At 41.8% G+C, this 25,053-nt stretch overlaps 2 protein-coding genes across 2 annotated transcripts in view; one reads left to right on the plus strand and one right to left on the minus strand.

The window, feature by feature from the left end:
- The first annotated feature begins 7,638 nt into the window (after positions 1 to 7,638).
- Positions 7,639 to 12,080, plus strand: phox2a (paired like homeobox 2A). Its single transcript, XM_034199180.1, has 3 exons — positions 7,639 to 8,170; positions 9,511 to 9,698; positions 10,013 to 12,080. The coding sequence occupies exons 1-3, from the start codon at positions 7,948 to 7,950 to the stop codon at positions 10,505 to 10,507; spliced, it is 906 nt and encodes a 301-aa protein (XP_034055071.1). The 5' UTR covers positions 7,639 to 7,947; the 3' UTR covers positions 10,508 to 12,080.
- Positions 12,081 to 12,283: 203 nt separating this feature from the next.
- inppl1a (inositol polyphosphate phosphatase-like 1a) overlaps positions 12,284 to 25,053 on the minus strand; it is a 40,592-nt gene continuing 27,822 nt past the window's right edge. Inside the window, 22 exon segments of the mRNA XM_034199178.1 lie at positions 12,284 to 15,239; positions 15,427 to 15,560; positions 15,976 to 16,714; positions 16,824 to 16,910; positions 17,425 to 17,509; positions 17,748 to 17,903; positions 17,999 to 18,175; positions 18,441 to 18,554; positions 19,041 to 19,071; positions 19,073 to 19,131; positions 19,310 to 19,391; positions 19,492 to 19,580; positions 20,018 to 20,117; positions 20,309 to 20,447; positions 20,706 to 20,802; positions 21,235 to 21,352; positions 21,496 to 21,606; positions 21,608 to 21,693; positions 21,881 to 21,983; positions 22,531 to 22,637; positions 23,174 to 23,324; positions 24,741 to 24,839. Coding sequence (XP_034055069.1) covers positions 15,140 to 15,239; positions 15,427 to 15,560; positions 15,976 to 16,714; positions 16,824 to 16,910; positions 17,425 to 17,509; positions 17,748 to 17,903; positions 17,999 to 18,175; positions 18,441 to 18,554; positions 19,041 to 19,071; positions 19,073 to 19,131; positions 19,310 to 19,391; positions 19,492 to 19,580; positions 20,018 to 20,117; positions 20,309 to 20,447; positions 20,706 to 20,802; positions 21,235 to 21,352; positions 21,496 to 21,606; positions 21,608 to 21,693; positions 21,881 to 21,983; positions 22,531 to 22,637; positions 23,174 to 23,324; positions 24,741 to 24,839 — 2,964 coding nt within the window. The 3' untranslated portion in view covers positions 12,284 to 15,139.

Below are 25,053 nucleotides of genomic sequence, written 5' to 3' on the forward strand. Positions count from 1 at the left end.
GTAAACTAATTGTATTTATTTATCAAATGTTATCTGCATGTTGTGAAGTGGATCAAATGAGCCACAGACCTGCATGCATTTTCAAAAGTGGGACTCTTGAAGTAGCTGAATCTGGTCAGTAGATCAGGTTTTGCTATGATACCTCAAGGCTTTTTTCCAATCTCTTATAACCCTCAAACACATCTACACTTTATGGTTTTAGGAAGTCAAGCTGGCGTGTGTGTGTGTGTGTGTGTGTGTGTGTGTGTGTGTGTGTGTGTGTGGTGTGTGTGTGTGTGTGTGTGTGTGTGTGTGTGTGTGTGTGTGTGTGTGTGTGTGTGTGTGTGTGTGTGTGTGTGTATCCATTTACCCTCCCCGAGGATGAAGACAAGAATAAGAGGAGGAGGGGAGAGAGAAGAGGCTCTTAGTCTGTCCGTCAGGCTATTTCTGACTGCTGCCATTTCTCTGATTAGATTATGGAGAAACAGAAACCTGGCCCTCCATCGTCCTAACCTCCCTCTCACTCTATCTCCATACATTTTGCTCTCTCCATCCCCCCATCTTCCCTCCGCCTCATACTCAGCTTCTCATCCACCTTTTTCTCAGAGTCCTTCCCTCGTGGACTGCTGTCCATCTGTCTGTCTTTCTGTCCCAGAGAAGTAAAGGTAAAACGTCAAATATGACAGGAGACAAGAAAGATGGGAGGAATCAAACATGTATCAAAGCAAAGAACTAAAAGGTACCAAAAGACTACATTCCTTTTGGTAACTTATTGTGTTCCTTGATCAAAGACAGACTCAAGCTGCACACAGAGCCACTAGAGTCAGTAATAATGCATGGCCTTAGTTTATTGGTGTAAATTATCTAAACAAGCTCTAATCAACTCAATTACAGATAACATTTGGGGTGCTAAACATCCCTGGTTCCTTGTTCTCTGTTGCTGTCCTTCCCCATCTCTCCCCTCTCACTTCCTCTCACTTCTGTCCTTTCAGGTAAAATAGGCGTACATTAATCAATAAACAGACATTTGACATAAAACATTCCTGTTAGTCAGGAGCAGTGGCACAGTTTGTCCAGTCAGTTACAAGTAGAGGGTTTATTGAGTAAAAAAAGCCCTAGATTTGAGATGGTCTAAAAATAAATGCTCTGAACATGTACAATGCTGATTCATATTTGAAATCATGCTCATGACATCTACTGCTTATGATTACTAATCTCTGTTTTGATAACAAAACTATAGCTGAAGAAGTTTGGGTGCGTTTGATTTCAGAGCAGTTTCTGCAGCAGCAGCTGAGAGGTGCAGCAGTAGGTGGAGGTGGTGAATGATGAACGACTACAGGCTCTCCCATTATCATATCTGTCGCTGCTCTTAACGGGGGATTTTCATCCGTGTCCCTCCGCACTCCTCTCCTCTCTCCCTCCCTCCCTCCCTCTCCTCTTTATTGTGCTCCCCCAGGAAAGCGATCGATGTCACCTCCATTACCTCAGTCCTCTCAGCTCTAGATGCTCCTCATCCATGCAGCTGTGAAGCAGCGGTTATCTCAGCCTTTGTACATGTTGGACTCTTGAGTTAACGTCGGGCTTTCAGTGGCTTTGTTGTGGTTCGGGCCGGACCGGCGGACAGAGGTTGCACACACACCGGATGCCTTCCGGTTACCGCAAGGCAATCACGTGACAGTCCCCTGGGAGAATTAGCATAAAAGACAAATAAAGGACCCCACCAAAAACACACCAGTCTGCCCTCCTTTCTTTTAAAGAAAAGGAAAGAATCCATTCCGCCTAATTCGAACCTTGCTCAGGGACAGCTCGCGTGGCAGATTGCAGCCTAATTAGTTTAGAGGGAATTTAATTCAATTAACTTTCCACAGCTCCGCGCGCCCCGCCGCTGGGCTGCTTTCAGAGCGCGGGGCCAGAGCTCGAGATCTAATTAGCGTGTTTGGAGAAGCTCTCCTGCGCGCGGCCATCCCTCGCTGCTCCAGCTGTGGTGTGTGTGTGTGTGTGTGTGTGTGTGTGTGTGTGGTGTGTGTGTGTGTGTGTGTGTGTGTGTGTGTGTGTGTGTGTGTGTGTGTGTGTGTGTGTGTGTGTCTCCCGGGACCTGTTTTTTTTGTTATCCTAAAAAGCTTCTTTTTTAAGTAACATGCCGTTATCCATTAGGATAATACAGATCTGGTGCCGCAGTGGAGAGTTGTACGCAGCATGTGAATAACCGCAGCTGCTCTGCGTCATATTCCGGCTGATGAATGCATGTTGAATTCATGTAAGAGTGGACTTAAATTAGTGTGAGTGTAATTTGATGGGTTAAAATGTATGACCACATTTGTGGAAATTGACAAAACTTCAGCCTGGTGAGCCTTTGTGCTGTACAATGATTTTATTCTCATTAAACTGTAATTCACTTCACGTTTTCCATTCCAATCTTATTATAATTTCGGGATTGTTTACAACTGATGCTCTTCACTGCAACCAGTGGCTGTTTAAATGTCCCAATTATGGTATTTCTAACATTTGAATTTGATGCAATAAGATGATATTTTACATGAAGCATAAAGAGACATTTGATTCAAGACATTTACTCTGAATGTTCTTGTGATAAGGTGATTTGCCTTTTTGCTCTTTGACGAGGCTTTTTTTACGAGTATGCATCATGTCTTTATAAACTTCCCTTAAGTGATGCATCTTGGCCCATAAAGCATTGACCTTCATAAAGGGCACAATATTGCACAAAAAAATCTGATTAACGGTATTAAATAAAAAGAAACAGTATGATATCCTATTTGTATCAGTATTTGTATTTTCCTCTTGAGGAGTAGGCTGGGGCCAACGCTGATTTTGATCACGTGTATCAACACTACCTGAGTGGAGAGTGCAGGTGCTGCTGCTGTAACCCGGTTAGACTCGCGCAGTCGTCTCGAGCCGGAGCGTCACGGCACATTCCGGTAATTGGGGATTGAAATGCGGGGACAGGATCACCAACGGGACCCCCCGGCCCCTGGCCAAACACCCCCTCCCTCCTGCACCGTCTCTCATCCATCACCGGGCAAATCAAATGCACCGCCAGCCTCTGCTGCTGTAAAGACGCAGGCTCATGTTAACGGCAGGTTCTGTGATTTTGTATTTATTTTATGTGCGATCAAATGCACCTCTGAGGGAAGGGGAGCTTAAGAGAGGCGATGACACGACACATTTTAGTGACACTGCAGGTGCACACAGCCAGCTGCTCACACTAACCTGGTGGGTTTAACACAGCTGAGGGAGGAAGAACATGGAGCAAATGAGAGAGAAGTTTGGTTCCTAATATTCAATTATACAAATGATTAGCCAAGAGTATAGGATTTGTCACAATGATTGACATCCAGGATATTTAAAATAAAATCTCAGGTAGCTACATTATGGACTCATGCTAAACGGAAAATGTTACACAGATGAAGGAAATACCTATTTTATACCGTGTGTTTATACTAGTGGTAAAAAGAGATAGTGAGTGAGTTCAATCAACCATTTTTTGCTTTTGCTAAAATACGCACAGGTTACAATCAAATCAGCATTAAGGGACTCATTTATAACGGTTTACAGTGCAACGAAAACAGACTCCCACACGATGTCCACCGTGATTCGCTATGGGCCTAATAATTCAATATGCACCACCACAAAATGCAAGAACGAGAGAAAATGCATGCATGTAGGAAAATGAGTTTAACATTCAATCATTTTTTACCCATACTATTATTATTAGTCACGTTATCAAGGTCAAATCATCAAAAATAATTAACAGCTTTATATACATAAAACATGTATTATAATAATATAAACTCTCACTGTAGGGGTTTTAAAAAGCATAAATGTGGCTATTTGTTCAAATGTTCACAGCTATTTTAGTTTTTTCTTATTATACACATTGTCATATTAATTCAAATGTAATCTCAGAGTGAATCAAGCAGCATGAGGGTTATTTTGGCGTTTCTGCAATATTATCAAAACGAACAACATTAATATCTGTTTTTGTCTCCAGTTGCATTTTATAGCAACATGCTCTCATGCATCGTAAAATCAGTTTGCCTTGCGTGTGATTGGAGCAGTGGCCCTGACTTTATTTTACTCTTACTAAAATATGTGTGTTTTACAAATCTTGACATAAAGGAGGTTTCTACCCAGACCTGAGGATCAATAGCTGTCTCAGTCTGAATCAGGAAAACAGCTTTCGGCGCACAGGACATGTTCTGTTTTAAGCTTTCATGATGGATGGAGCTGGCAGGCCCTCTCTCTGACTGACAGCTTCACTTGGTGTTCAGACCACCACCGCGTGTCACGAGACAGATACCGGACTGGGGCCTCCCGCGTGGCTTTTCTTTAAACCAGTGTTCCATCTTTCACTCATCCCTTATCCAGCTGTCTCTATCCATACACCTCTCCATCTCTCCATCAAGACCATCCATCCAGTCATCCATCATAGGGACCAGTCTCTGCGCCCTGACACACACGTTGTCCTGCTGCTTGCGTCGTTAAGGCCGATCTGCATGCAGCGCAGCGCCACAGATCTGCAGCCGGTGGAGACAATCACAAACAATTACAGTGGCATGAAAGATGGGGAGGACACATGTTGGGAATTTGATTAGGATTTCCCTACAGATCATGCCCCTTTCGTGTTCAAGATAAGATAGACAAAGTATCGGGTATGAATATAAGGGCTAGTGATATCTTTATTGTATTTTTGAAAACATAGTGTTCCCAGCACAGAGAAGAGTCTAAGCCATTTGCAGGCCAAGGCTTCACCCATAGTAGGCTATATATTTGAACAGGAAGCCTTAATTCACCATCAAGGGAAAAATAACCAAAAATTACAGTTAAATCCGATTATTATTATTACAAATGCATAAAAACCTGCTCAATTATTATTTCTGCGTATTGTTCTGTAGACCTATATGTTCTCTTTCATTAGCCTAAATGGTCTTTATCGTTGAATTATTATTTGTTGTCTCCTGCCAATACAACATGTTTTTTTTAGATCAGGTTTTATATCTACGAGCTACAATGATCACTGGAAAAAATCAATTGATCCTTTGATGATAACACAATCATAACCCTCATTAGAAACGGACAGCCTATGTTAAGTGCGTCCATAAAATATCCCCTAATAACAGTCCTCCATGGGCCTATAATCCCTATAGTCGGGGTTCCTCTCTCAGGGGCCCTCAGGAGCCTCTAGGGGACCATTGTGTCCCTCTCTGTTGACTCAGACGTCATGAATGCCAAAGATCCCCGTTACTGTTTCCGTCAAATCGCCCCCATGAATGTAAAAGTCCAAAGTTAAAGCCTCCGCAGAGGAGAAGTCTCCCCCTGCGCTGCAGCACTATGCGGATTAGTGGCCTGGAAGAGACCGGTCCCCTCTTTGAAGGGATTAAAGTTTAAATGCATAAAGCGGGAGAGCTAGGGTCGCTCCTGGCTGCTCTTTTTTTGGAATGTAGAAACGTAGAGTTTAACTTTGAAACAGTTTAAGTTTCTCGGTAAACTCACCTCTGAACCCAGCAGACGGGACAAGGACACACAACAGACGGCACGTCCTGGGAGCTGACTGGTTAATGTGCAAGGCCAAAAATCACCAGGCTTAAAAAATGTGTGTATATTTTAAGTGGGTAAAAGAATATTGGAACTAAGTGGATCACATAAACTCAAATATTTTTAAAAGCCTATGAGTGTATATGTTTAGGAAAACAAAACTGTTTATGACTAAAATTGGTTGTGTCTTAAAAGTCCATGTGGGTTGGACACGTGTGCGTATATCACCTAAGGAATAAGTGATAAGGCTGGTTAACGAGACCTTAAGGATCTAAAGCATTTGAAATGTGATAATAAGAAGAATGGCTGTATGTCTTGCGTAATTACGCACACATCTTAATATTGTATGTTATTGTATTTAAGTGCGATATCTTTAGAAAGAATTACGTGAAAAGACTAGGGCTCAGGTTTGCCCTCTTAAACCCAGAGCTCTTGTGTCTGGCCTGGACTTGGACACCGCGACAGACATCAGTGACGTTCATCCAGAACTGTGAGCCAACATCAGCACCAACAACAACTCTATCAACAGCAGCTCCGCGTGCCGCCCCGCCCCAAACATCCACAGCTCTCACCAACCACACAATAAACGCTTTAAACAAATCTTATTATTTATACTTATTGGTATAAGTGAGTGCAACGCGGCAAATGCACGCATGCGCTTGTTTGGTGGGTTAATGACATTAAGGAGCATCATCATGCAGCCTCTGGTCAAGAAGAGATAAGAGACACACATACACACACAATCCAAACTTAATTAATTTATCGCATTCACGGAAAACATAATTTTGGTTTGTGGGTTATGTTATTTGTTGAAATGTATCCTCTAATAAAACGCCTGTTAATTTCAGAGCCTGCAATGTCGTGTTTTCGAATTGCATCAGATTTGAAAACTGCATAGAGCCGGTTTCAAGAATGTGTGTGTGTGTGTGTGTGTGTGTGTGTGTGTGTGTGCGCGCGCGTGTGTGCGCGCGTGTGTGTGTGTGTGTTGGGGGCCGTGTGGGATATGACTTATCACATTGTATGACACCGAACAATAAACTTAAACCAATTTATGGAGCGTCAATGCGTTTATGGTTAGCCTGTCGTGGATGCTCAGTTGTCTCCGCAACCACTTCCCTCTCTAGTCCTATACATCAAAGTGACGCTCACTCTGGTGACATCTCCGTAAAAAGTGATCGGAATCAAATCAAAGCTTTTAATCTCACCAATCACCGTCACATCTGGACGTGTTCCCACATAAAGACTTCTGTGGCTGAGTTTCACTTGTTTCCACGAGCCGTTTGAGGGGCAGTGAAACTATTATGATCAGCAATGGAGCATTATTCGATCCATTCCCTCAGCCTGTAACAGATACAATGTAGTCACATGTTAATAGGTTGAATATACTGTTTTAGCATACTAATCGTTAGCACTTCCCAAATCCCAAACCGATTGAATATTGCTTCTTTCATTTAAAATCTCTACAGGCTCATAATCTTGTGATATTTTAACAAACACATTAATATTCTGGACTTCAAAATCCACAGATCTTATTGAGTCCAAGTCTGCTTCATGAATTCAAAGATAGGCTGTTAAAAAGAAATACAATTCCACAAATGAACAATACTTCCCACACCGGACGTGGTTTATGGGCACTTCAAGAGGCTTTTAGGCAAGGCTGCTTTCTACTTGAATTAAAGCATCTCATCAAAATAGTGGAAAAAGAGGGGATACATAGTAGACTAAATTCAGGAGAAGACAGAAGTATTTGCCTATCTTGGATGGCTGGAAATTGTGAGAGTTTGTGAGCTGATGAAACTGAGATTAACGCTTGATTTCAGTCCAATATTGACTTGAATCGTCCAAATTAGAAACGTCCGATAAAGGAAAACATGTAAAACTTTGAAAATGAAGAAGCATTTCGGTTTTTTAGCCCTACGATTTAACTCTGCTGACACCTGCGAGCTCGCGATGCTCTGGAGCGCATGGGCGGTGCAGTGAGTGGTGGGAGGAGTGGGGGGGCATTGTCATGGAAACTAGACCACCGCCTCGCTATTGTCTCGCGCTCTGCCAAGTTTATTATAAACACTGCGCGAGCTGCAGCGCGCTGTCAAACGGAGAGAGACAGCAGCGCGAGGAGCAGTCCAGAGAGGAGAGCCGAACAGAGACAACAGGAGAAAGTGAACAAGAAGAGTGAAGAGAAAAAGGCGAAAAACATCTGGATTATTAACCGAGAAATCTCAAAAACAGTCCCGTCACATGCAGTGAGATATAAAACTGACAGGAGTTCAGTCCTGGGAGATACTGGAGAGACATACCGAACAATATTCCCTGCAACTCCTCACTTAAAGACGGCTGCATACACACCCGAGCCCCTCTGCTCACAGTTATTTGCTTTTTTGTTGGCAAACCGGTAGTTTGCACCGGCTCTTCTCCATGTATAAAATGGATTACTCCTACCTGAACTCATATGACTCCTGCATGGCGGCCATGGAAGCTTCGGCCTACGCGGACTTCAGCTCCTGCAGCCAGGCCAGCTCCTTCCAGTACAACCCGATCCGGAGCGGACCCTTCTCCAACCCGGGCTGCACCCCCCTCAGCACGGCCAGCTGCACCCTGGGAGCCCTGCGCGAGCACCAGCCCACACCATACTCCTCAGGTAGGAGCCCTCTCTCCTGAGGGTCTGCGGGGATATCTACACATGTTAGAGCAATGATATAAATGTTTATGTTATTCTGTCGTCTTCATCATTTTCTCTGGCTTGATGCTGAGCTGTGACACATTTTAGACGTCAAGCAAACATTTTCCAAGAAAATATGGAACTGTGATTTTTTTTTCCCGTTATTGACGACTAAATTGTCTATATCGTTAAAAGCCTGAATGGTTTTACATGGATTTTATCTTGATGCACTTAATTTGTCGTTTAGAATAAATTACGGCAAATGCATTATTGGAGAGAGGCAGTGTAATGGTAATTCCGTTAAATGCTTTATTTATTTTTATATGATGACTTAATATAGGCCTATATTTTTTTTTAAAGGTGAAACATCGTCTATTAATGTGAGAAATTGCATTTATATGCATTTATGCGCCAATTTATAAAGAAAATAACATATATGCTGATAATAATAATAATAATAATAATAATGAAAATTATAATTATTATTATAATAATAATAATATACATTTTCTAAGGGAATAATCGAAAACAACTTCGAATCCCACACACCTGCTGACCAGAGGCACGCCTAACGGACACATTGTTTGAACTACATTTATTATTTTAAACTCGTTATGCAAATGTATTTATTGTTTTGCAGTTTGCAAATCGCATGCATTGATTTAATTCCGTAAAGAACTGCAGACATGTGTCACCCTGTTCTCACTCCCATCAAAACAAACCTATCAATGATTTGTTTCTCAGAGCAGTGAGGTTCTTTTCTGATCGAAGCTTAAAAATACACGGAAATTCTCGTTTTATGTTTCTTGATATTTCCATTATCCGTGACCTTACTCCATAATAACCTAAATAGATTTGAATTGCAAACTGACTTTTATACTGTTGGATTTTAATTCAAAACATTTTATAAATCCGATCAACAGGCCTAAATGTGTTGTTTATAGCCTGTAATTTATTTGAGACTACATTTAGCTACATTATGCTGTATAAGGCTACAAAATGGTTAAAACAAATAAGTATGTAAAAAAGTAGGAGTTGACCAGCGATCAGCGTTTTCTTTATTGTTTTATAAATGTGGTCTGTAAAGGGCATTCAGCCTATTATATACTCTCATTGGCTTTTAAAACAACCCTGCAAACAATTAGTCAATAAAATAAACCGGCATCCACAAACCAGTAACTAAAAGCACAAATGTTGACCTTATATATAAAAAACAAATCTTGACGAGTTATACGGGTTCTCCATCATTTACGCCCTCAGCGCTTGGTGAACGTTCAAATGTTAATATTCCATTAACGGATATCATTTTCCCCTTACAGTCCCTTACAAGTTTTTCTCGGACCCTTCCGGCCTGAACGAGAAGAGGAAGCAGCGGCGCATCAGGACCACCTTCACCAGCTCCCAGCTGAAGGAGCTGGAGAGGGTCTTTGCCGAGACGCACTACCCGGACATCTACACCCGGGAGGAGCTGGCGCTGAAGATAGACCTGACCGAGGCCAGGGTTCAGGTGAGAGCAGCAGCTTTTATTCTTCTGCTTTCTTAAACATGAAGAGAGTTTCAGGTAGAATAAATTAAACACAACTCAAGCAAAGGAAAACTATGGAATTTAGAGCTATCTATCTATCCATCCATCCATCTATCCATCTATCTATCTATCTATCTATCTATTTCTATATCTATCTACCTATCTCTATAATGATATATCTATTTATCTCTATATTTATCTATCTATCTATCCATCTATGTCTATCTATATCCATCCATCTATATCTTGTGTAGTTTCTTACACATATTAACTGTATCTCTGTCTTTTTTGTACAGGTGTGGTTTCAGAACAGGCGTGCTAAGTTTCGTAAGCAGGAGCGTGCAGCCAACTCAAAGGCCAACAACTCAAACGGCACTACGGGCAGCAGCTCCAGCAGCAGCTCAGGAGGGAAGAAGGGCGGAGAGCTGAGATCTTCATCCGATGATGACGAGTCCAAAGAGTCTACCTGCAGCCCCACGCCTGACAGCACGGCCTCCCTGCCGGGCTCGGCAAATGGGAACATGGGCAGCCCTGCCAGCCTGAGCCCCAGCCCGGCTCCTGCCAACATCGGCTACATCAACGCCTCCAACTCTCCGGTGCTGCAGGGGCTGAAGCCGCCCAGCTGGTCCAACCTCGGGCCCTCCAACCCAGCCGTGGCCCAGCCCGCCACCCAGACTCAGGAGATTCTGAAGGCCTGGCAGCCGGCAGACAGTATGACCGGGCCCTTTGCCGGAGTCCTGTCCTCCTTCCACAGAAAACCCAACCCCAACATCAAGACGAACCTGTTCTGAAGCCCAGAGGAAGAGGAAATGAGAAACAAACATTATGCTGTCCACTGGAACAGTGAGGAGTTTCTAGCTTTTGTTGAGAGTCAGGACTTACCCATTATAACGCTGAATTCACAGGTGTAGGCCCTTGGTTCTTCTCTATAAAACTATCCCGTCAAATTCAAAGCTCACATAGTAAAGTCAAAGGTCAGGTCACCATCTCTAAACAGATTATGCAACTGCTACTGCAAAACTCGGAACATGGTCCATTTCCTTCCTTCTATAACTTCCTTCAATTTCATCCAAAAATCCATTCATACGTCCTCAGATAAACTTAAAAGACAGTATTTAATGATGGAACGCTCTTTGTGTACAGGCTCTGAAACAGCGCAAACTTTCGGACACAGTCTTGTTTCCTCTTCGTCTTTTCAGTCCTTCACACATAAACCCACATTCCCACACTCTCTGCATTGCAACAGAGCCTTGGACAGCCTGAGCAGCGGCTCAGGAATCAAAACAAACAAACTTTCACCCTCAAGCACAACTCGACACAGTCTCCCAGCAGAAGGGAACAGGGTCCCCTTAAATCTCTTTGCCGAGCAGAGCAAAGCACCCCACAAAGCCAATTAGAGCTGCAGGCTCCAAATACAACACCTCCCCAGTTCAACCCTTCCTCTTTACTGTATCAAGTCCTGACTCTCCCTCTACCATCCTCAATGTGACCCCCTCACTGGTCCCTTCCCTTCACTCCGGCCTTTCTCTATCAGACAGTGGGTACTTTGTACTTTGTTTAAATTAATCAAGCGAATGTTGAGGGAGAACTTAAGGCACGGTGCCGTTTCCTGCCTGTTCTCTTGGTGGAGAGGGGTGAAAGATGTAATAATACACAGAGCAGAGTTTACCCACAATCTAATTAAAACTGACTACAACTGGTTTCTCACTTTCATCACTGACTGAAGAGTTCTCTGGTGATTCTCCTGCTGGAGATTGGAAAGCACTGACTTTGTTGAGTCTGTTTTACAAACTCAAACAGACCTAAAACCCTTCACTGACTTTGACTCTCTCATGAGTTTTCCATTAACTCTACAAAGGCTGACACATATGGGACAATTTTCTCAGTAATGCAAAGCAAGCTGGTCTAATGTTGGCAATATAAAGAGAGATGCAGACAGTTACGGGACTTTTCTACTGTGTATCCATTGATTCCTCGATTTTGTTTCTGTTTACGTCCATCCCTTTTTGCAAAAAAGCAGCAGTTTGTTCTTTCTCTCACCTTGCAAAATTGCTTGTGTATCATCTATCTTTCTTTTTGTAGCTAATCACTGAAACAAGACTGATTTCAGAGCGGACCTTTTGAAGAAAGACTCCAGAAATCTACTTAAAAGGGGAAAAAACATGTATTTATTAATATTCTTTATTATGTCAGTGAGGAAACCCACACATTTCTTTGAACTGCTCCATGACATTTTGTGACTGTAAATTAATAATATAATAAATATTAGGTAGCTTTTTGTTGATTTCTCTCATGTTGCTTTAAAGAGTTATTTCATTGCGGAGCATCTGTCCCACAGACCGACACGTCCATGAAAACTATGAATCAACAGAAGCTCTAGTGAATGAGAAGTTATAGCACTACTCTGAATATTCTAATAAACATTATGGAAGCACTACGTGACGCATTTATGATCTGGTTTCTTGTGTGTAACAAAGTGATGAGAGTGTTGTGTGTTATGTGCAGACCACAGAAACTAACAAATCTGTTTTCATGAACACTGGAAGGACATGCCCCTGATATCATGATTAAATAAAAACTGAAATGACTGTCATTTATTTACCGTACACTCTTTCCCTTTCCTGCTATGAGGCACGTATACAGCTCACAAACCATTACTGTCACATCCCCTCAGCTTTCCCCGCAGACAGCAACAAAAAGAAGAAAAATGAGCAAATAGGAAAAAAGTTAAGATATTAGATTTTAATTGAAAAAAAAGACATGGGCAAACAAAACATTAACTTAACATTCAAAAAAGAGGCGACTACATGAAATAACAAGAAAAAGTCAGTCAGAAAAAACAATGGGGCGTCTTTTTCACTCATACGCAAACACACACACACACACACACACACACACACACACACACACACACACACAACAGAGAACACTGAGAAGCCAAAGGGGCTTGAAAAGACATCAGATTTAACAAGACTAAACCACATTCTCTGCCATACGGTTGTTTGACTGTTAGAAAATTAGACAAAGTGTGCAACACATAACACAAGCCTGTGGCTGAGACTTGTAAGGCTGTATGTGGGCAACATAATTAAAGGATGTCATTGGGTCACAAAGAAATAGGAGAAGTAGACATGAATACAAACTGCTACAATCACATATTTAGTCCTAATTAGGAAAAAGAGTTTAGAGTTCTCAGCATCTCTTAAAACAAACTGGCTTCACAGGAAGAAAAGAGGCAGGATTTAAATTAAGAACAAAACAAGGCAAAGTGAACACTAACTGGTATGTTAGCTCTATGATTGTAACTGCACAGGAAACATTTATAAACAAACAAACCATTCACTGAAGATGACTTAGTTCTGTCTTATTTTCCCAGTTTCCACAGATGGTGTTTATAGAGTAGCAGCACCACCTGCTGGGCACATCAGGGAACAACAGCCACCTGCGTCCTGACATTTCAGTTTTTAACGTATTATGAGGTGAAATCTCAAGATATTAGAAACATATCTAATGACCCTACATTAGTCTGTGTCTGTAGTAATGTAACAAAAGAGCCAAATTAAATCAGCAAAATAAAAAAAATCTTTAGACTGTTTTACAGGCAATTATGTTTCATGACAAATATTTTCCTTTTTAGAAATGGAAATATGATTGCTTAGTAAATGATTTGTATAGTAATCATTAGTAGTTAGAAGTAATCTATTTGGCTAAGGTAACCAATTCCCTGAAAACTGCTTCATTTAAAAAATGAGTGAAATATGTGACATTTAGCCCATCCTGGGTCATTGGTTTCCAAAATGTCTTCTTCTGTAAATTGAAATGTACAGACAATTAAAGTGTGAGCATGAGATGTGCTAGGTCAAGCATTTTAAGGGATATATCATTTTGGTACAACATTTGTTGTTGTACACTTTTGTAGCCTAAGTAGATTTTTTAGATGATCAAACAAACACTGTTTCCAAACTTGTCAAAATCTGCAAAATTCAGATAAAAAAGATGAAATGTCAGTGTTGAGTGTGAACACACTGTGGGTGCTAATGGCTAACACAGGCACTTAAATGTTGTACCCTGGGGAAATATAACCTTTTAGCTCTCCCAGGACCGGTTTGGTTGGTTTGCTCCATATTCCCTTTATCATTAAACACAACAAAAACATAAAACCATAAATACATGCAGAGACAGAGACAATAAATGCCATTATTTAAACAACAATGGCCCAAACGTTCACACAAAAGTACAACATTTGAGAAATGCAAGTTGAGCGAGCTTTAGTCTGACATGAGTGAAGGCTAGATCCTCTTTTGTCACCACTTCCTGTCCCAAGTGTTCCTCGACGCGAGCTAAACGTCAACATTACCCTTGAGTGCTATCTCACAATTTCCCACATATGATCGTTTGTGGGGGGAAAAGCTCTGGTTTTCCTCCAAAAAGCCCTATTTTCATTTCCCATATCAAGGAGTCTTAAACTCAGCAGACTGTGTAAATTAACGTTTCTCAGGGCAAAACAAACAAGCTTTAACGCCAGTGTTCTGGCTCCGCCAATTATTTTGTGTGTTATAGTGACTCCTTCTGGTGACTTCCCGTACTGCATGAAGCAGTTATTTTTAGTTCCCATGTGACAGGAAGTTAGCCTGAGACATTTCAGAATAGCATGTGTGCTCCAGCTAAGGCGATGTCTGTTCATCCTGTGCCATCCATCATTCATAGCCCTTGAGAAGGCATTTCCTGTACGTTTTTATGTTTCTACATATATCTTTACCTTGAGTGCATTATTGTGATCTTTGATCCCAGCTGACATTTTGTAGTTGCTGTGCAATATAGCCCTGTACTTTGGCACTGACCTAATTTCATGCCGTCTTGGATATATATCTATGTATATGTAATTATTATGTCATGTAGTTGATATTTACAATTGCTCTTGTTTCTGTATTCCTTCAGTTTCACACTGCTTGCTTAGTAAAGCTTCAAAACATCACCTCGTTGTCCTGAGTTTTACTTTGTGAGAGTGTTTATCTCGCTGGTTAACCGAGAAGGAGATTTTGGCGAGGCCAGTATAGCCAGCTTTAGCTGCAGGTCAGAAGTGATGGCACAACATCAAGGCAGCAGCTGCTTTAAACATGAGTCACTAAAAAATATATATTTCTCACCCTGCATCTTCTCACGAGGTTTCAAGAAGAGGGTTATGTAGTGACGCTGGAAGGACTGAAATGATTCTCATTAAATAAGGCCACCTCTACGACGGAACACATACAGTACAAGTGGTTAAATAGAGATGGTAACTCAACAAGTGTTTTTTTTGAAATTTCAAATGGGAGTGCAATTTCTCTCAGAAGGCACAGTCTGGCATTCATTGGCACGTTCCAGCTCAGCTCAGCTCAGTTCAGTCTCCTGGCACCCGGTGAAACAGGCCGGTTTGAAACAGTTTATTTCAGAGGCTGCTGCTGCCTCAGGCTCTCCAGCAGGATCATCTTGTGGGCGGGGTCGAGCACTCCCGCCTCCTCAAGGTCCTCCTCAGTGATATCACTGTACAAACAATTACTATTACTCAACAGTAATGATTTACTTGAGAAAATAACAGTAGATATTTATTTCTAAATCCCACACAGGTTTCTGCACTTAGATTGTTTTTCTGTTAACTATCTTCCATCTACATCAACAGGACTAAAGCATGCAGCAAAACATGAAATTCAACATGTCTGAGTGTATGTACCTGAGGAACTCCAGGTCGTCCCAGCCGTTGTGTAGGAGGCCCTTCTCATACCTCTCTAGTCCCAGTCTCTGCAGCCACTCTGCCACGGAGGATTCCCCGACAGACAGAGACGAGCTACTGCTGCCCCAAAGTGCCTGCGCAGGGGTAATTAAATACAGGATTTACTCAAAACTGCTGTAGGAACATTGCAGCTCTTCCACAAAACATTAGTCAGCAATGTCGAAAGTCAGTTAAAGATCAAATATATCGCTTGGGAAGGGCAACATTTTCTTCAGTCTGAGAAAGATGCACTAAAACTTAAATCAAAGTATAAGAGGAAAGGGATCCAGTCTGTAGTATGATCGTAAAAATGACTGGATAGAGGCGTTTACATAACATTCTAGAAAATATGTAGCTGGGTTATTCCCAAATTGAAGAGATTGGTGTTTTCACAAAATGGGATAGCTTGGAAGAAATGACTCATGACAACCCAAACAAGACACATTTTAATCCCATCATCTGCCAAAGCATTAATGGTTGTGTTACATTTAAAATAAACAAAGTGCTCACCTCCTCTGGCATATCCTCTGCGATACTCTCTGTGATGGCATTCCTGGGTGGGAAAGTTCTGCAGGCATCCAGATTTAATCCCATCGGATGCCCTCTGAGCGGCGGCGCAGACGGAGCGCGTGGAGGGTGCCCAGAAAACTCACTCTCACTCAGTGTCTTTGCCATCTGGAGCACCGAACACGACTGGTCGTCCAACGCCCCCGAACCTCCCCCTCCTCTTCTGAAACCCTCCCCGAGTGCCAGCGGGGCTGCAGGACTGGCTGCTGGGATCCTGACCTCGGCTAGATCTGGGTAAAGAGCGCGATGAATGGAGAAGGGGGTCTCTGCCACCATCTCCACGGCCCCCTTAGGAAGAGGAGGAGGGGGGAAGTCAGGAGGGGGGCGGTTCAGCGTGCTTCCAACTGTTGTCCCGACATTCACCCCCTGCGATGGTGCTACACAGGCCCCCCCATCGTCCTCTGACGACCCCTCCTCGCTTATAGCGCGGACCGGGTGCCCTGTGGTGGGTCTGCGTGTGTGAGAGGGCCCCGAGGCCACAAAGGGGGGCTTGGTTCGAGCTCCAGCTGAGGGAATAGGGGCTTTAGTCACCTGGGGGTTTGAGGAGGTAGGAGATGGAAGAAGCTCGGCTGAAAGAGCGGCGGCCGACTGATTAGGAACGCCCTCCAGGATGTAGTAGGCGGGGTTATTGTAGCTGTTCTTGCAGACGGACGGATCCCCGTCGGTTCCTTCCTGTTTAGGCCTTTTAATACAAACAAGAACAAAACAGGTGGTTGATGGCTTATATTTTTTATGTTTTATGGGTTCACGTTCTGTCAGTGTGTGTAAACGACATAAATGTGCATCAGTACCTAGCAGCAGTTTCCTCCTTGATGCTCCTTTCTCCCTCCTCACTGACTTTTCCCAGCTCCCCTAGCTGTTTACGGACCGCAGACGGCCTGCATCGAGAGCACATCGTAACAAGTTAGCTTCAGAGACAAAACCGATGATTTAGAACAATAAGCAGGAAATGGAGATTATCTAAACACTTAAAGCTCCCAAAATGGGACCATTTCAGCATGCTTGGGCACATCAGGAAAATGGCGAACATGATCAATAAAGTTTCCTCCTTCCAATATAATGATTATTTTTTACAAAATAACATAATGATGATAATGACGGTATTTCTGCATTGTTTAACTGTATCAATATTGATGGATAGTTAGGCAAAAAAATAGCCGTTTCTTCAATACTATTGTAAATGTTAAAGCGAATCAATCAAAAATACATTGCCATTTTATCTTATATTATTGGTATATCTTCTATAATGTCATTATGTACAGGCAGGAAAACATGGTGTGTACAATAATGTGAAGTATTCCAAAGGATAATAATTGTAATAAAACATTCAGCTTTTTTGAAGTTCCCTATAAATCCACATCACATATCAAATTAAAAGAGGAGTGTACTGACTTTACATATTCATGTCCCACTCTGGATGCCAAAGTGGATTTCCCTTTGGGTGCACCCGTCTCATCCTTGTCCACACTGATCCACTCTGAAATACGACCATAACAAAATTGCTGTAGGATTTAAAAAAGAGTCAAACTGCATCATTTCTCATTCATGTTTTCAAACTCACAAAGCTTCAAAGTCCTTTCATTTGTCTCAACTGCTTCCTTTACATATTTCCTTTGCACTCATTAGAACTAAGATTCATTTTAATTATCGTCTATTAAATTCTCCTACTCAAGTTTTCTGTTCTTTTCATCACAGTGGCATATAAAGCGCATTACCATAGAGTCTCTCCCTGGTTCCCATCCTTTCAGAGGGGACTCTGACCCGCATTAACCCCCTGATGTTTCCTGTTTCCTCTCCACGGTGGGACAGGTAGGTGTGGAACTGCTGTGGTGTGCTGCCAATCATAGACTTCAGAGCCAACACACACTCTCCTAGCAGGGGAAAAAACCACAGACATGCTTGTTTGTCAGACCAAAAGTCAACTCCAAAGAACTTCACAGCAACAACAAAAACGTTCTATTTATACCGTAGGATTCGTATCCGTCCAGGGATTTCACAGTGAGCAGCAGGTGTTGGTCCTGCAGGTACTCCACCTCTGAGAGAAGAGGTTTGAGCGTCGTCAGCTGCTTGTTGGACCAGCCCACACGCAGGAAGTTGACGTTGTCGCTGCTCTGACTGTCGTTCTCATAACTCTTCTTAAACTCTACAGAGGGATGCAGGGCAGAGGGGATGGGGGAGACAACAAAGGGAATAAGGAGGGAAGGAGAGAAGGAAGATGATTCATTCAAAGGTACATGGTTAAGAGGAGGTGGGGATGCAGCACAGGTCAAAAATGGATTCGAGCTTAAAGGTATACTGACTGCCTGAGATAGGGGAGGAAGGGAGACATACGAAAAGAAAAAGACACACTTTTTAATTACACCCACTTGGGGTTACAGATAGTTCCTGCAAACACGTGCTTTTCTCACCTTCCAGACAAGTGGAGTAGAATTCGATGAAAAACTTGGTTCTGCTCGCCGTTTTCACTATGGCCTCGATGCTCTCAAACTCAATGTAGGCCTGCTCTGAAGACTTTGGTAGACCTACCAAGAAACAAGATGGAAGGAAGGGATGGTACAAATAGCATGTATAAATGAGAATAACCAAATTAAAGACATGCAGAAGGAGTTAGCCAAAAACATTTTGCATATCGTACATTTTAAATCAGTAACAATATACTAACGGCATGCACATCCCTAATCCGGGGAAAACAAAAGCTGTGATGCTACATCTGCCAACCTTAGAGAACAAAGTATGAACAAACATGCAGAATGAGTAACAGGGTGCCGTTTGATTTTCCTTTCTGTTCTGCCAAACTCATTGCTTTCTGGTCTCTGTTCAGCTGTGAGTCATTGACCCGACTACAGAAATACATCACATACTGTCTAGATTTGAGCTGGAAAACAAGAAATCATCATTACATTTCTAAGACGTGCACTCTATTTTAAAAATAAGCTGATATGGTTTATGTTCAAATCATGTATTTACAGCCTGAGGAAGAGCAAGAACAGAAGTATTTCAACCAGTACCTTTCTTGGAGACAAACTGGGACGTCACCCCCCACCTCGAAGGTGCCGAACACAGGGGAATGATCACTGGTCACTATATCATCCGTACATCCTGACAAACAAAGCAGAATATAGTTCAGTAGGTCTCCTTGTTGATCAATCATATAACCTTCCGTAAAGCCCATATTAACAATGTCTAGACGAAAATTGCTTAAAAGATTAAGAAAAAAAAGGGACATCTGATACAATCAATTACAATGTGCTTGATTATTTTCTGCTGATGGTCTCACCATAGGAGTTGCAGACAATGTGTGTTTCTGGGTAAGACTTCCACAGGATCCTGTCACACCATGATGGAACATTAGTCCTCATCTGTGACAGACAGTAAAAAGGAAGATGCAGCAGGGTTATCAGTTGTCAGAAAAGGCTAAGAGGAAGTCTATCTGTGATGTTGATCAGTAAGTAAACAAACCCCAGTGGCCTTCTGCTTCTGCCACACATACGTGTCCCTTGAGCCACGTTCGTAACGGTAGGTGGGCGGGAACGAGATCTCTTCTTCCCCTGCAAGCCAAGAGACACACAGTCACTTGTTAGGACTCGAAGCAAGTGAGTGGAAAGGCCCAAACCATTTAACAAATATCAATAAATATGATAAACACTGAATTGAGAATAAACAAACGGACAATTGCTGAAACAAAACACAACCTCTCTCTATTTCCCACACTAAGTGGGAGTTGCATTTGTGCCGCAGAAAGAAGCCACTTTTTTTGTAGGAAAAGCTGACTGATTGTATTTTTTATAACATGAACATAGATATTCACAGACTTCTTTTTGCCACATTTACAGTATTTGTGAGTAGTTGTTTCTTACAAAGAACTGACAAATGTTTAATCTTTGAGACACTTGCGATATCAATTCCATTATGCACAGGGAGAGGGGGTGAACAGCACTGGAAGACAGATAGAAAGACTGTCTGGTAGAAACACAGGCATACTCACCAAAGCGTAAAAATACTTTGTTCTTCTCCCTCTCCAGGTTAAGCTGGTCCACCTTCAGCAGGGGCTCAAACTCCTTCCTGTTAATGTAGTTTAAAATCTCCTGCACATACACAATAGACACAGAGCCACACAATTAAGCTTCATCAAAACCTGCTCCATTCAATCATTCTGCAGCATGGGGGTTGGTGTGTGTGTGTGTGTGTGTGTGTGTGTGTGTGTGTGTGTGTGTGTGTGTGTGTGTGTGTGTGTGTGTGTGTGTGTGTGTGTGTGTGTGTGTGTGTTCTGCTTCACCTGTATGTCCATATCCAGCCTGTAGTTGAGGTCTCCCAGCCAGAAGAGGTGTGTAAAGCGAAGTGAGATATCGAAGGAGCTCAGCTGCTTGTCTCCTAGCGACAGCAGGCGTAGGATATCTAGGTAGTTCTGGTTCCTCCTGTATGGGTCAACGGTCACATGTGTCACAGATAAGAGGTAAAAGAGTAATGTGTGATGTTTTCTGGCACACAGCAAAAGTGTGTCAAAAGTCATTTGTGTCACAGGTAAAGAAGTAATGACTGTTGTTTGGGAGGTTTACTGAGGCACTGTCAAAGTATCAACCACAAAGTAAGTGTCCAAATGTAAGGGTTAATAAGTCAAATACCCTAAAATTAAAAAAACATAAATAATGTGTGTGCAGGACTGTGGGAGGTACCTTGCAATCTTCTCATTCCCTGATGTCAGGTGACAGTTCACAAAGCCAAAAGATGTCCCATTGAACATAAAGGACACACCCACAGCTCCTTTGTTCCCTAAAACAAACAAACAAACATTTATTACAGCAATCAACTGTAATTGCTTGAATGTGTTCAAAACAAGAACTTAAAATCATTTTGATCCTGTTGAATAAATTGCCTGTCAATGAAATGTGAAATAAAAACACTGCTATCAGAATCTTTAGTTAACTTCTTTACGAGTTCATTTTACAGAGTATATATTATAGTGATTGCATTTACTCAATGAGATACCGTTTTCTTTTAAATCCAATTCACATTTTTAGTGAGTAAGAGATGAAGTAATGAAATCCATTATAACCCTTTAACTTGCCCTTTGTTAACAGAACAAAGTCAGAGTTTCATCGTGCTGTTATTCCATTGTTGTTGTTTTCCTCTGGATTTTGTTCAGAAGGTAAAACATATAGACTAGAGGAAGAATAAAGACTGAATATAGAGAACTGTTGTTACCCAATGTGTTAGCGATGCCGGTCTTGACACTGGACATTCCCACGTGGCTGATCCGGTTCTCGTGTTCCGGTTTCACCAACACAGCAATTTTTATGTTCCACAGAGTTTGCACTGCGATCTACAACCAATAACAACAACAAGCCTATAGTCAACATTGGTATTTCTTTCCTTGTCTCAACTTAGCCTCAGGACCTAAATACATACAGTACATTTGATCAAGCTCAAATCATTTGACAGCTTATAAAATCTTTGTTTCCTCACCGGTTTATAATCCAGTTCCGTCTGTTCTTTCAATAAGGCACGCAGCGACTCCACCCACTCACGGTCACACACAGAGTTTTCTTGGCTTCCAAACACATAAAGGTCATGAGGGGATGGTGACCGTCATCTCGTCTAGAGTCTTCCCGAGGCCGTGACACAACACCCACGAGGCCTGAGACTTCGGAGCGGGCACTGAGCCTACAAACAAAGACAAAATGTTACTTTGTCTTCCAAAAATACTAGTCATGCCCTGGAAATTCATATATTTGTGTTATCTTTTAAGCAACTTGTGAAAATATATAAGCCAGTGTGTTTTGCTATTAACATTATGTTGAAAATAACACCTAATGTGAAGACATAATAAATGTCTCTGCATGTGTCTGACCCATATTCCAGGTGCCAATGAAGATGGAAATCATGTCTGGCTCGTCTTGGTTGGAATGTTTGTTCTTCATCAGCTGTAGCAGCTGGCAAAATGCCTCCCGCTTCTGAAACACACACACACACACACACACACACACACACACACACACACACACACACACACACACACACACACACACACACACACACACACACACACCACACACACACACACACACACACACACCACACACACACACACACACACACACACACACACACACACACACACACACACACACACACACACACACACACACACACACACGTCAGAGGAAGTTGCCACAAAAGGGCACCTTGTTTTTAAGTTTCATGTGCTTTCACTAAACTATTTAACATTTAAACACATGATATGGTTTATTCCTTAGCAGCTCTCATTTAAAGCAGGCAAACAACTCTCTTTCGCTTTTTTGTTATATTGTCATTTGAAGCTGAATTGATTGCTAAGATTTGTTTGTTGGTCTGTGCCAAATCTTGGCTCTGTTAGTATCCTCAACTTTATTACATTTAAGAAATAAAAATGTGAGTGTGTGTTTGAATGAATACAACATTATACTTTCTGACATCCACAAATGTATGTGTGAGGCAGTGTGTGACTGTGTGTGTGCAGACCTTGGCACTGGCAAAGATGAAGTCTTTCCTCTGGCTCTTGTCCTTCTCCTTCTCAAAAACAATGCCCAGTTTATTCTGCACGCGCTGAGACTTGATCAGCTGACGGACTGAGACAGACAAATACACAGACAGAAGGTCAGAGATAGGAAGAAAGAAAAGCAAGGTCAGGGAGTAGAATGAATGGAGTTCAAGTTGGTTAAAATTAAGTTAATAGACTATACAAATTGTACGAAAAAAGCGTGTTTATTTTCCATTTAATCCTCAAATATAATTGTTATGATATCATGAGGAAATCTATATTGAAACAGGCTTGGATCCATTGATACATTACATCAATTACACTGGAACCCACAGACATAAAACAGAGACATTTAAACCTATTTATTTAGCTAAAACTGACATCAGGGTTTCACACAGCATAGGCAGGAGGCATCGCGCTCAACAAATATAGACTACCTCTAAAAACATCAAGTAAAAGAGTAGAGGTGCTCTTACACACACACATTTGATGAATGCGGCTATTGTTTAGGCTTTCTAAAAACAACATTGATCACAAGACGACATACTTTACTATCTGAGCTGCTTACTCTGAGGGGTGGGAAACATATTGATTACTTATATGGAGTGTTTGTGTAATTCTTACTTTTGTCATGTGTGAAGGTGGTCCAGTCCTCCTGGCTGTCCTTCACCTTCTTCATCACTACTAGCCGTCCTCCCTCCACGTCCACAGACAGAGTGTACTTCTGACTCTTTCCTATCTTTGTCAGCTCCGCCAGGTAGACATCCAGCTTTACCTGAGGAGGATCAGAGGAGGAGGATTTAAAAACACACATACTGGAGGTGCTTTTTGCAAAAGTGTCCACAGAGCTCTCTACTTTCTTATAATCTTAAATCTTTCACACCACCAGGGGTCTCCAAAATGAAAGTAGTTGGCTCATTTGCCCTCTTTTCTTTGTCTGTTATCACATACAAAACAAGCTTGCCGCTTCTGAGGAATTAACAGAGTCCTACATTTAAGTTATAAAAAGTCAGAAAGATAAGAATTCTTAAAAGAATGCATTATTTCCATAATCGCTCACAATAACCTGATTCTCTAGTCTAGATGGTCGTTGTTGTTGTTTTTTTTTTTACACACAACTCTCAGCTGTCTACATTTAAAGAGAGAATCCATTCAGACTTTGAGTCATATCATGTGAAGCCTTAACGCGGTTTGTTTGTGTCAGTGGGTGAATTCAGGTGCCACATCTTAAACCCATCTCCTCATCGTAACAACACTTCTGTTCCTGTGCAACAGGAAGCTGCTGAAAGGAGGTCACGACAGAGGATGCAGACTTGGCTGACAGCTAATATTTTAAACCCTTAACCTCCTCTCCCTTCTTTGTAACACTTTTCCCCCCATTTCTTCTAACTGATCATTATCATCTTTTTTCTCTTAACCTCTTCCATCATACTATGAGTTCTGGTTTTGTTTTGTCTGTTAGCTATTATTTCTGCACACTTTCAAAATAAAGACAATCTTATGACAAATAGACACAACTTCAGTCATCCACATTTACTTGAATACCAATTGTGCGAGTGAGTGCATAAAACCAAAAGGGACAAATGTCATATTCTCCGATAAAGCCACTGATGATGCCACAGGATGTGCATTACAAACATTCCTGTGGTCTGCTGATAAACTTCCTGCAGTGTGTCGAGGAATATATGACTTCATAGTCCGTTTACGGTAATTCAGGTTCAGTCTGTTCTCACTGAAACGAAACCACCAATCCTCAAAAGTATCTTTAAATAAATCAGAACAAGCTTGAGACGGATCTCAGGTTTGCCTTAGTCTTAAATCTATAGAATAAGATTTGCTGCAGTCTTTTATTCTTGTAATATAAATATGAACTATTTGAATTAAAACATGAACCGAAATTGACAATAGGGTGGAAAAAGCGTTGATGTCTCATAGGGGGACATTTGAGATAATTTAGTATCTTATTAATAAGTATGTAAGTATTTACTTTGATACTTCATATATTGATTGCGTCACATTTCCCTGATAAGATAAAAGGTGAAAAACAGTTTCAGTTTTAAGGTGATGCACATCCTTGAAATTTCAAATGATAAGAACAAATGACATTAACTACCGCGTTAATACCAATTATGTCACCCTGTAGAGAGAGAACCATGAATAAAACGTTTGTAGCTGGTGTGTGCCGACGTACCTCGAAAGCCTGCACAGGGATGGCTTTGCTGTGACGCATGGAGAGAGGAGGAAGGGAGCAAGGAGAGGACAGACTCATGTCCTGCAGAGCTTTCAGAGCCTAAGGCGACAAAGAGAGAGAAGGAAAGCACCGAGAGTTATAAAAAAATAAAGGACAAATAGAAAAGACACACAGAAACAAACTGATAAACTGTAAAGTGTTCAGCTTCAGTGTCTGTGTCAACAAGGAAACACATTCCCATTTCCTGAATGTGATTTAACAGGAGCAAAAAAGGTGGAGCCAGTGACATCACATGATTCATGACATGCAGCCA

The sequence above is a fragment of the Gymnodraco acuticeps genome, unplaced genomic scaffold, assembly GCF_902827175.1.
Source record: "Gymnodraco acuticeps unplaced genomic scaffold, fGymAcu1.1, whole genome shotgun sequence".
NCBI classification, from domain to species: Eukaryota; Metazoa; Chordata; class Actinopteri; order Perciformes; family Bathydraconidae; genus Gymnodraco; species Gymnodraco acuticeps.